At 47.3% G+C, this 12,742-nt stretch overlaps 1 protein-coding gene across 2 annotated transcripts in view; it reads right to left on the reverse strand.

The window, feature by feature from the left end:
* The window catches only part of TSPAN11 (tetraspanin 11), a 65,151-nt gene that overhangs the window by 31,915 nt on the left and 20,494 nt on the right, over window positions 1-12,742 (reverse strand). For both annotated transcript variants that reach the window (XM_016923700.4, XM_016923702.4), the window contains exon 2: window positions 5,846-5,940. In XM_016923700.4, the coding sequence (XP_016779189.1) occupies window positions 5,846-5,929 (84 nt within the window). In that variant the 5' untranslated portion in view covers window positions 5,930-5,940. The remainder of the gene's footprint in view (window positions 1-5,845; window positions 5,941-12,742) is intronic.

Raw genomic sequence — 12,742 nt, forward strand, 5'->3', positions numbered from 1 at the left:
TGTCCACCTCGGTTCCCCACCTCAGTTGGCTCCCGGCTCCTGGCTCCTGTTCCGCCCACAGGCTGATCCCCCAAGGCACCCCCGGCTGAGAAGTCCCCACCAGCTCCCATGCCCCGGGCACCAAGCCCAAAAACTCTTTTGCATGGCCTCGGTGCTCTTACTGTCTGGCCTTAACCTGACTTTTTGGCATCATCTTCTGGTACTTTCTTCCCCCTACACCTCAGTTTTTTTTTGTTTTTTTTTTTGAGACACAGTCTCACTCGGTCACCCAGGCTGGAGCACAGTGGCGCGATCTCGGCTCACTGCAACCTCCGCCTCCCAGGTTCAAGCGATTCTCCTGCCTCAGTCTCCTGAGTAGCTAGGATTACAGGCACGCGCCACCACGCCTGGCTAATTTTTGTATTTTTTTTCCTGGGTTTTAATCACTTTGAACTAAGTAGTTGCTTCTTCTTGAAAACAGTGTGGTTACCTAGTAACTCAGGCACTATTAGCAGAGTGGTAAACAGCGTGAACTCCAGGGCGTGGCGCGGTGTCCGAGTCCAAGCCTTCTGTTTACTGGCTGTGTGGATTTGGATCAGCAACACAGCCTCTGTGGGCCTCAGGGAGGCTCTCTCTTTTTCCTGCCCACCTTTCACGCATTGTTCTCTCTGCCCTTTCTCTTCCGTTGAACTCCTACACACCCTCTAAGGCCCATTTTGAGATTTTGAGTGTGGCACCTGCTCTGTCCTGGGCAGGTGAGTTCATCCCTCTCCTGCATGCCTGTGGTGCTGCTCACCTCACAGCAGCCCTTGACACTTGGGGCAGGGAAAGTCCCCTCACTCCCCTCAAAACGCGGCCCAGCACACGGCCTGGTACCCGGGAGCCGCCCCAGTGAGTGTGAGACTCAGTGGATGAGGCTCTGTAGAGGGCTGTGGAAATGGCATCTGCTCCCCTACCTGCCTCTGTCTGCTGAGCTCCTGGGGTAACAGCTAGTGTTTCTCTTTCCTGCTTTATGGCTGTTTTGATTTTTAAAGGGGCAGTCCACAAAGTCCCAGCAGTCCCAGAGAGGAATAGGCTTTTTCTCTGGGTCATTAAGAAGAGGCTCCTGGAAAGGCTGGGGTTGCGCCCTCAGTATCTTAAGGTCAGACTGATGCTTGGTTACCCTCATTCTTTCTTTCAACCAATACCCACTGTGCACCTGCTACAATGATGCCACGCTCTTGGGCCATCATGGGGCCCATGCCTGACACTGCCACTGCCCCTGCCCCAGGAGCACTTGTAGGACACTGGGTTGAAAGACCTGACTTAGTAACCACCAGAGTGACTTCTGCTATGAAGGAGAAGTGAATGGGTCTAATTTGGGGAGCAAACACAGCATGGGGGCTCAGGGAGAGGACTGGGAGACCAGGTCTGAACAAGACTCAGTTTGTTTTACAGAATGGCTTCCCATTCCCACATCAGAAGAGTCAGCTGAACCTTAGGCTGCAGCCCCGACAGAGCACAGCTGAGCCCTATACCCACATGCAGGCAGGGTGGACGGCACCCCAGTCCCACGCCCGAAATGCCGAGCTCTCCAGGAGGGCACACGAAAGCGTGCATCAGGTGCTGCTGCTCACCCTCCTCATGAATGACCTTCTCTGAGTGCCAGGCATGCATTTCTCCCCAGCTCTGCCCATGCTCCTGCTGCCTTGGTTTATGGAATCTTCAAGGATAGGCTTGTTATGCTAAGGGCTATTTCCCACTTTGAGGCATCCTTGTTTTTGGCTTTCTGGCTTTAAAGAGCCCTTGATAAAATAAATCAGAACACTACCTCCTCTGCTGTCTTCCCCAGTCCCATCTACCCCTATAACAAGAGCAAAATCTCATGAGTCTTACTGAGGGGTGGAGCTGGGAGGGAACATGAGATCACCTGTTCATCTTCCAAACCCAGCTCAGAGCCCAGAGGAAACCTTCCTTGGAGCTGTCCCTGCCCCCCTCTCCCAGCAAATCATTCTGTCCTCTGTACCAACTCCAGGTCTTGCATGTTTCCATAATTACACTCATACTCTATTTATTTTATTGGTTACCTTGTGTGCCTCCTCTTTTAGCCTCTTGATTAAACTTCGTTCATCTTAATATCCCTAGCAGAGGGCTACACATGTAAGGAAGGAAGGAAGGAAGGAGGGAGGGAAGGAAGGAAGGAAGGAAGGAATGAGGGAGGGAGGGAGGGAAGGAGGGAAGGAAGGAAGGAGGGAAGGAAGGAAGGAAAGGAGGGAGGGAGGGAGGCAGGACAGGAGGATGGAAGGAAGCAAGGGAGGAAGGGAGGGAGGGAGGGAGGGATTGATTGATTTCAACCCCTTTTGTATTCTGGATGGAGAAACCAAGGCCTAGAGAGAAGTGGCTTTTCCATAGTCACACAAGAAAGCCAAAGGAAGCATGGAGAGCGGAAATTAGGAATCCTAATGCTCAGTTTAGTGCCCATTTAACCAACTGGGCTGCTGACCCACAATGAAGCTGCTTGGCCCGGGAAGCAAGTCATTGGTGTCTGGGCTACAGCAGGCCTAGAGTCCTGAGCTACAGCAGAGCAGCTAGAAGGGGTTATCCCAGGCTTCATCCTGACTTGTCTCACCTGCCATGGCACTGTGCAGACCAAATGCACATCCCCCTCGACTGTGACCCTGTCTCCCAGCAGATCCTGGCAGCACAGAGGGGCAGAAGACCATGGTGTGGGGGGGTCCCAGGCCATTCAGCAACTCAAAAAGGGGTGCAGCAGAAAAGCCATCACCTGTTCTTTCTTAGATGGCAAGCCTGGAAGGTGGGCAGCAGCCACGTTCAGTGGGATGTTGATGTACGAAGAGAAGGGCTTTGAGACTCGGCAGAAGGTGCTTCCCTCCCACGGCCTCCCTGACTCCTGAAGTGATGCTCTCAAGTCATCTCACTCCCCTGCTGGGGCTCAAGTCCTCCGTCTTCTCTGCCACCTGTCTTAGCCCCATGTATCCCTGGTCCCCGGGGAAATACCAAGGCCTCAGCTAATGCTCAAGGGCAGGACACAGCTTCTGGAGCAGAGGCAGCCTCTCCAGGCAAGGGAGCAGCTGCTTCCTCAGTGCTCCCCATAGCCTGACAGAGTGCCTGGGGGGCTAGAAAAGTTTTGATTATTAACACAGCCAAGCAGCTGAATAAAATAATAAGTTAGAGAACACCATTGCAGGGGCGATGGGCACCGTAGGGAGCCATGGAAGAAAACGGAGGGGAAAGAAACATCTCCTGGGTGGCCACAGAGGAAACCCTGGACCACATTTTCTTTTACGGTCCCAAAGGAGGCATGAAAGTGTCAGCGTTTTTGGTTCCTTCCCTGCTCTGTAGGATCATCCAATCGACATCAGCTTAACTTAAATTCTAGGTGGCAGGGGCCAGGGGGAGGTGGGAGTGAGGGACAGGGTGATGGGGAAGGATTGCCACCTGAAGTCTGCCCTCGTTCAGGTGGAGGTGAAGATGGCTCTGAATTTTTCAAACTTTGGAATGTGACCCATTAGGGTTGTGATATAAGTTTAGTGGGTTGTAAGCTGCACTAAAAACGAAAAGAAGGAAAGAATCAAAATAGAAAAAAATATCTGAGTGCATCACACACCATAAGCGTAAAGCTTACTTTGGTGAACAATGTTCCACGTAACTATTCCTTATGCTTCAGTGTATATCTTACACGGGACAAGATCCCAAAAGTCTTAAAGCCAGCGCTATTGGAGACTGAAGCTGAACCTTGGTCTCTTGTTTACAATGAAGAGCTCTACCATTCACCATCCACATGTCCCACATGCCTTTTTAGGTTAAGGACCCAATCTTGACAATTTCACCTTATAAATCCCTTCACTCTCTGCAAATATTTAGATCCCCATTGACACTCCCACAATGTAAGTCACCACCGTCTCCTGCCCTGATCAAAGCAAAGTCTAGAGGGAATGTCAACAGAGGCTATTCCTGGGGTGGCCAGTGGTTTGGGTTGGACTGGGTCCCCCAAAAGATATGTCAAAATCCTTACCCTTGGTACCTGTGAATGTGGCCTTATTTGGAAATATGATATTCACAGATGTAATCAAGTTAAGATGAGGTCATTAGGGTGGGCCCTAATCTAATATGACTGGTGTCCTTGTAAGAAGAAAACATCATGTGAAGACAGAGACACACACGGACAACAGTGTGTGATGACAGAGGCCTTGGAGACTATAGTGATGCAGCCACAAGCCAAGGAGTGCCAAGAATCAGCAGCCACAACCAGAAGGTGGGATGAGGCGAGGAAAGATTCTATCCAAGTCTCATAGGGAGCTTGACCCTGTGACACCTTGATTTTTGACTTTTAGCCTCCAGAACTGTGAGAGAATAAATTTTTGTTGTTTGAAGCCATCCAGTTTATGGCATTTTGAAATAAACTTAATGAGATAAGAACAATTTTTATTTTATGATACTTTTTAATATTTTAGAGGTTATCTGTAGTGGATACATAAGACTTTTATAATCAGGAAATAAATAGTTATTCTTAAAAAGAAATGCTTACTTAGCAAGAATCCTAATCATCCTATTGGATTTGTCTCTCAGAATGGAAACCATCTCTACCACACAGTTTACTATCCATATCAACACAGCTTTATTATTGCACCATCTTCATCATCACAACTTCACTATTGCAGGAAACTCTTGCCCAGGAAGATAAAAGTGACAAATTATTTTATTATTCCTTTCAGGAACTTTGCAAACAACATTTAAACAAATAGCAGATCGCACAACTTTTTAACAGATAGCATCTAATGACTGGTTTATTCTCCAAGACTCTTCAAAACTCTTGCCTTGCCATGTCTACCCATTCTAAACTCTCACATCATGGTCTTTCCCAATCTTAAGCAAGCCCCTGCAAGAAAGACCCTGAAAACTCAGACATGTCCCCCACTTTTGCATTTGCCTTTCTGAGATGCTTCTAAGACTCTGTCAAGTGTCTTCTCCCTCACCATGGTAGCAGGAAGCCCAGCTATGCCTTATCATGGGTTGATTTGTTGGTATTTTCAGGCATTTGACATCTAATATATTCAAAATACTGCATTTATTGAATGCAACCCCAACAGGCTAGAAATTATCATTGAATTGCAGCTGGGGAAGCAGATTCCTTGAAGTTAGGTAAGTTGCCCAAGGCTCCACCATTAGTAGTCAGCAGAGCATGGGTACAGCTGCCTGCAAAGCCTGCACTCTTGTCACTCTTCTACCTTCTCAAATTTAGTGAGACTGTAATAACAAATATATATATTCCAGTGTCTATTTTTGGGAACTGATGGTATTCTGCTCCCAATTACCCAGATGATTGCTTCAAGTGGACAGACTACACTCCTCTGGAAGACCTCACCCAGGCAGGCTCCTGAGGAGAGTTGCCATAGAGATTATTTTCATCACAGGCAGCAGTAGTTGGAGCCTCCAGGACTTCTGTTTCTCTGCCCTGGGCCTGGAGAATGTTAACCATGAAAGGTGAATGGATTTCAGTGGAAAACAAGTTATTATTTCAGGCAGTCACATTTTCCAAAAGGCGCTGGTGCAACAAGTTAGTGGGGAAGAAAGAACTGGACCCTTTGTACAGCAGGGCTAGAACACAAAGCCTATTGTTATGTTTGTGCCTCTATTCAGATGCCATGTGGTACAAACTCCATGCCAACCTGCAGACCCAATTCTTTTCTTCTTTCTCAGTAGCAAATGTACATATTTGCTTTAAAGTGGGAAGAATTCACCCATGGTTGATCGTTGATCTTTGATTTGGAATATATCAACCTCAAAGTGGTGACACAAAAAAACAAAAGGTGGCTTGACTCATTCAGTGCTCGGGGAAGAGGATGTGTGTGCAGAATTCACTCACCCAGAAGAAGAAGTTGAAGACAAAGAGTAAATACTTCAAGTAGATGATCAGCCAGTTGTCCTGCTCAGTCTTATAGTGGGCCATGGCTGCTGGGCCTGCAGAGAAGACACATATGCTGGGCCGGGGAATCACCGAGAACCACCTTGTCCTTCCCAGAGCCAGAGCATCTTGGCAAGTTTCCCTTCAAAGGGCTCATTAACCTATCTGCCAGGGGCTTTGAGGCTCTGCATGTGCAGCATGGAGCAAAGATGTGGGAATTGCTAAGGAGACCAAATAGAGGTGAATTGGGGCAGAATCTTCCAGACCTTTAGATGTCAGTTTTGTCCTCCTGACAAAGGTCTAACCTACAAGTCTCCCACAGACTTTGCGCTGGTCTTACTGTGTTCTTAATCTCTTTTCCTGTCTCACCAGGGTTGCAGGACACAAGTTTACCTGTCCTACACACACACACACACACACTCAGCATCACTACTTTGCATAGGAAACTTGCACTCTGCATCATTTGAACAGGACTCTGCATCCACAGGTGTGGCCTGAGCCCCAGAGCAGAGCACCTGTGTTGGAAAGGGCCCCAGTGATCACCCAGTCCACCCCACCTGGCCGCTGCAGCTTGACTTTTCAGATGAGGAAGCAGGCCCAGACAGGCCTGGTGGTTTGGCAGGAAGAAGCACAAGAGCCTCTGGAGTCTGACTCTCTGGGTTCACACCCTGATCTGTCACAAGATGTGTGACACTTTGGGCAAGTTACATGACCTCCCATCCCTCAGCATTCTCATCTGTAAATGGGGATAATAATGACACATATATCATAGGGTTGTTTTGAAGATTAAATGAAATAATCTATGTGAAGTGTTTAACATAGTCCTTGGCATGTAATAAGTGTTCAATGTTAGCTATTATTACATGTCAAAGAACTGGGGCTAGAGCCTAAGACTCTAGTCCTAAAACTCCCGTCTTTACCCCAGCACCATGCTGTCCCTTGCTCTGATGCCCACTGATGGACTCTCTGGGAAGTATGACATCAATGGTGGTGATACAGGCAGAGAGGGCCTACTGTGCCTGGTAATCCTGTTTGCTTCTCAGTCTGAACCTCAGAAAGTCTGAAGCCTTTGTAGTTTCCTCTTCTCCTCGAGCTGCATGTGCCCCTGGGCACCTGCACACCCACACTCACAGAGTAGTTGCTCTTTAAGAAATTACCCCCATTTTGGGAACCTCTTTTTATTTCAGAACCATAAGCAATGAGGCATGGCTTATGCTTATTCAGGCAGACGATCAGCCAGTCGTCCTGTTCAGTCTTATAATGGACCATGGCTGCTGGGCCTGCAGAGAAGACACACATGCTGGGCCAGGGGAATTTAGCATTTCCATCTCTTCCTCCATTATTTCCAACCCCCAACTGGACCATCCTTTCATCCTATTCTTGCCTCCTGGGCTGGTGCTTGACCACGCCCCAATTATTTCCTCTGAGCCACTGTTCTGCCTCTTATTTCAAGCTCATGGGCTCACTGAGACAGGAAGAAAGGAAGAGGGAAAAGACAATGTGGCTGACTTATTTGTGATTTCTATTTGCAGACGTTGAAGAAGGTAATTTAAGACTGCTAGTCTTCTTGTTAAGAAAACACAAAACTCATTTTTCTCCAATTCAGTTTTCAAGGTAGGGTGGTGGAATAAATATAAAAGGAGAAAAAAAGGAAGCCTGTAAGAAATGTCCGTGGATGGGGTCGGCCAGGGGATCTAATGGGAGCAATTTCACGGCCATTATGCAGTCAGTCCTGACAAGAGACCAGGTGCAGCGTCTCCTGGGCCACCGCAGGCTCTTAGCAAGTGGCAGAGTTTGTGGGGCCTGGCCACTCCTGTCTGCAGTCTCTCTCCCCTCCCAGGCAGGGCCACTGGACTTCTGCCCCAGAGCTTTCTCTCTACTTGCAGCAAAGGGGCCTGATTCACTCACTCAAACCACAGAGTCAGGGCCCTGCCCTCTAAAGGAAAATTGTATTTTTTAAAAAGAACTTCAGGCAGAAGACAAGGCTTAAGGAAAAGAAACCATTCTAATGGTAAAATTTCAGTCATTAGTGGTGGGGAAAATAGAACCACAAAATGTCAGGGTCAGGGGAAACCTTTGGGCTCACTTAATTCAATCTTCTGCAGAAAGAATGAGGAATTTTACATATTTAAGATGCATATTTAAAAATGACTTTTCTAAGGTCACATGGCTAATCTGTAGTTGAGTTTCCTATTGTCCACCGTTTGGTGCTCCTTTCCCCTAACACCATATTTGGGGCCCAGGGTGGCAGAGGCTCCAAAGAAGTGTCAGTACCAGCCTGCAGCCAGATGACTGGATCTGAAAGCTAGCTTTGCCATTTTACTGGCTGTGTGACCTTGGGCAAGTTATTTAACCTCCCTGTGTAGCTAGTATTTATGGAACACTTACTATGTGCCAGGTACAGAACTAAGTGCTTTACACTCATTATTTCGGTCCATCTTCCCAATACCCCTATGAAATAGGGTTATTTCCATTTCATAATATAATCGAGGTTTAGACAGGTTAAATAATTCATCCAAAGTCACATAGCAAGTACATGACAAAGCCAGAGCTGAATAAAGAATCTCTGCCTCTGGGCTCAAGCTTTTACCCACTGTGCAATACTCACAGGACCAGATCTACCAGGGCAAAGGAGGAAGGGGAGCGACCAGAGACTGCTGGTTCCCCTAATATTTGTTAGAATATTTGTTAGAATAGAACTTCTCAATTTTAGTTAGATACTTAGTCACCTGGAACAGACAACATTTCCCAGCCTCCTGTCCTGCTAGGTATAGCCAGGATTCACTGCTGGCCAGGAAATGGTATATAAGAAGTGGTATAGGCAACTTCTTACAAGGATCATTTTTTGATATATGTTTCACACACATTTGAAAAGAGTGAGAATCCTGTCATTATAGGGTACAGAATTCTGTATGTGTCAGTTAGATCAAATTTGTTAATTGTACTTTTCACGTCTTCTATATCCTTACTGATACGTTCTATTGGCTATTGAAAAAGGTATATTACAGACTCCCACTATGATTGTGAATTTATTTATCCCTCACTTAATACTGTTAATTTTTGCTTCATATATTTTGTAGATATTTTATAGGTTGTAAAGAAATTTGGAGTTGTGATATCATTCTGGTAGATCAAATTCTTAATCATTAATAAATGCCATTCTTTATCTCTAATAATCAGAGGTATCCTCAATGTGTGTGTGTAGGGGATGTCTCTCTTCTCCCTTTCTTTCTGTTGGTGGGAATGCTGATGTTATGGCTGGAGCTCAAGCAGCCATCCTGGGCCATGAGCTGGAAACCATGGGTTGAAAAGGGCAGGTCAATAAGTTCAAAGAGTCTGGGTCTCAGGTGATTTTAGAGCTGCCATACCATCCCTGAGCTGCTTACCTGCAAACTGAGTTTACATGAGAGAAAGACAAACTTGTAGTTTCTTTCAGCTACATGTTTGAATATGCTATTGCTCACAGCTAACATCACCCTGGTACAGCAGAGGAAGCAGTGGGTACTAAGGGGTGTGAGAGCATCCCATGCTGAGGCACAGCAGGTCTCACACAGCAAGACCAGAGACAATGCCGTGCAGTGGTGGCCAAGCAATTCTGACTGTACAACTGCCCCCGCTAATTTATTGATAAATATTATTCACGTACTATTGTCAATCTATATTGCAGATATTCAAAGTTTAATTCTGCATTGTTTAAAGGAAAAAATAATTAGGGATACAGATTCTAGTAAGTCCTCTCTGCACCCCAGTATACTGTCTGTCTCCACTTTGGAGGCCACTGGTACAGAGTATGAGTGGAGGGAGTGAGAGCTGAAGGGTATGTAGGGGGTCAAGTCAAGAGCGACCTTACATGCCAAGCTCAGGGACTAGGATTCACATCCTGAAGGTGATGCCAACCCCAGGATGGTGATGCTTAAGTCCAAGAAAGAGAAGGGGGTGGGGGGAATGGAGAGTAGGGGACAGATGCCTGAACAGCATAGAGAGGAGGTCCCATCAGGCAGGCAGTGTGTGTAAGAGGCAGGGGAGGAAAGATTCTGAGGAGGAGCCCTGCTGTCTAAAAAGAGAGCCACTGGAGGAAGAAGCAACCGGCAGCAAAATGATGTGCTAGGGGGAGGGTAGAAGGAGAACCAGGGGAGTGCAGGGTCCTGGAAGCCAGGGAAGACAGGGTGGCCCACAGTGCCACATGCTGTCAAGAGGTCTCAGTCAAATGAGGACTAGCAAGCGCTCACTTTCATCTGTGGAGGACAGGTGGAGGGTTAGGGGTGCCCCATGAGGTGGGAGGAAATGAGACCTGGAGGTGGATATTTTCAAATGACAAGGCCAGGAGGGAAGCAGCTAGGAGGCCTGGGAAAGGAAGCTGATATGGTTTGGCTGTGTCCCCACTCAAATCTCAACTTGAATTGTATCTCCCAGAATTCCCATGTGCTGTGGGAGGGACCCAAGGGGAGGTAAATGAATCATGGGGGCCAGTCTTTCACATACTATTCTCACGTACTATTCTCATGATAGTGAATAAGTCTCACGAGATCTGATGGGTTTATCATGAGTTTCCACTTTTGCATCTTTCTCATTTTCTCTCTTGCTGCCACCATGTAAGAAGTGCCTTTTGCCTCCCACCATGATTCTGAGGCCTCCCCAGCCATGTGGAACTGTAAGTCCAATTAAACCTCTTTTTCCTCCCAGTCTCGGGTACGTCTTTATCAGCTGTGTGAAAATGGACTAATATAGTAAATTAGTACCAGTAGAGTGGGATGTTGCTGAATAGATACCAGAAAATGTGAAAGCAACTTTGGAACTGGGTAACAGGCAGAGGTTGGAACAGTTTGGAGAGCTCAGAAGACAGGAAAATGTGGGAAAGTTTGGAACTTCCTAGAGATTTGTTGAATGGCTTCGACAAAAATGCTGATGGTGATATGAACAATAAGGTCCAGGCTGAGGTGGTCTCAGATGGAGATGAGGAACTTGTTGGGAACTGGAGCAAAGGTGACTCTTGTATGTTTTACCAAAGAGACTGCCAGCATTTTGTCCCTGCCCTAGAGATTTGTGAAACCTTGAACTTGAGAGAGATGATTTAGGGTATCTGGTGGAAGAAATTTCTAAGCAGCAAAGCATTCAAGAGATGACTTGGGTGCTATTAAAGGCATTCAGTTTCATAAGGGAAGCAGAGCATGAGAGTTTGGGAAATTCGCAGCCTGACAATGCAGTAGAAAACTTCATTTTCTGAGGAGAAATCCAAGCCAGCTGCAGAAATTTGCATAAGTAATGAGGAGCCAAATGTTAATCCCCAAGACAATGGGGAAAATATCTCCAGGGCATGTCAGAGGTCTTCATGGCAGCCCCTCCCATCACAGGCCCAGAAGTCAAGAAGGAAAAAGTGGTTTTGTGGGACGAGTCCAGGGTCCCTCTGCTGTGTGCAGCCTAGGGACTTGGTGCCCTGTGTTCCAGCTGCTCCAGCTGTAACTAAAAGGGGCCAACATAAAGCTCGGGCTGTGGCTTCAGAGGGTGGAAGCCCCAAGCCTTGGCAGCTTCCACGTGGTGTTGAGCCTGTGGGTGCACAGAAGTCAAGAACTGAGGTTTGGGAACCTCTGCCTAGATTTCAGAAGATACATGGAAACACCTGGATGCCCAGGCAAAAGTTTGCTGCAGGGGCGGGGCCCTCTTGGAGAACCTCTGCTAGGGCAGTGTGGAAGGGAAATGTGGGGTTAGAGCCCCCACACAGAGTCCCTACTGGGGCACTGCCTAGTGGAGCTGTGAGAAGGGGGCCACTGTCCTCCAGACCCCAGAATGGTAGATCCACCAACAGCTTGCACCATGCACCTGGAAAAGCTGCAGACACTTGATGCCAGCCTGTGAAAGCAGCTGTACCCTGCAAAGCCATAGGAGCAGAGCTGCCTAAGACCATGGGAACCCACCTCTTACATCAACATGACCTGGATGTGAGAGCTGGAGTCAAAGGAGATCATTTTGGAGCTTTAAAATTTGACTGCCCTGCTGGATTTTGGACTTGCATGGGCCCTGTAACCCCTTTGTTTTGGCCAATTTCTCCCATTTGGAATGGCTGTATTTACCCAATACCTGTACCACCATTGTACCTAGGAAGTAACTAGCTCACTTTTGATTTTACAGGCTCATAGGCGGAAGGGACTTGCCTTGTCTCAGATGAGACTTTGGACTCTGGACCTTTGGGTTAATGCTGAAATAAGACTTTGGGGGATGGATGGGAAGGCATGATTGGTTTCGAAATGTGAGGACATGAGATTTGGAGGGGCTAGGGGCAGAATGATAAGGTTTGGCTGTGTCCTCACCCAAATCTCAACTTGAATTATATCTCCCAGAATTCCCATATGTTGTGGGAGGGACCCAGGGGGAGGTAATTGAATCATGGGACCAGTCTTTCGCATACTATTCTCGTGACAGTGAATAAGTCTCATGAGATCTGATGGGTTTATCAGGGTTTCTGTTCTTGCTTCTCTCTCATTTTCTTTTGCCACCACCATGTAGGAAGTGCCTTTTGCCTCCTGCCATGATTCTGAGGCTTCCTCAGCCATGTGGAACTGTAAGTCCAATTAAACCTCTTTTTCTTCCCAGTCTCAGGTATGTCATTATCAGCAGCATGAAAACGGACTAATACAGAAGCACTTTTGTGTTGTAAGGAAGGGAGTCTGGAGCATGCCTGGTGCACTGGGAAAGGCTCCAAAACCTACGTAGCTCTGCTGCCTCCAGGGAAAGGGGACAGGGCTGAAGGAGGAGCTACTATTTCTAGCAACCACTTCCAGCCCTCCTCCTGGCTGTCCTAATGGACTCCCCTGTCTAGGACCTTGTTGTACCCCACAATTTTTCTTTGCCTAGAGAGTGACA

Source organism: Pan troglodytes, chromosome 10, assembly GCF_028858775.2.
Source record: "Pan troglodytes isolate AG18354 chromosome 10, NHGRI_mPanTro3-v2.0_pri, whole genome shotgun sequence".
In the NCBI taxonomy this organism is placed as follows: Eukaryota; Metazoa; Chordata; class Mammalia; order Primates; family Hominidae; genus Pan; species Pan troglodytes.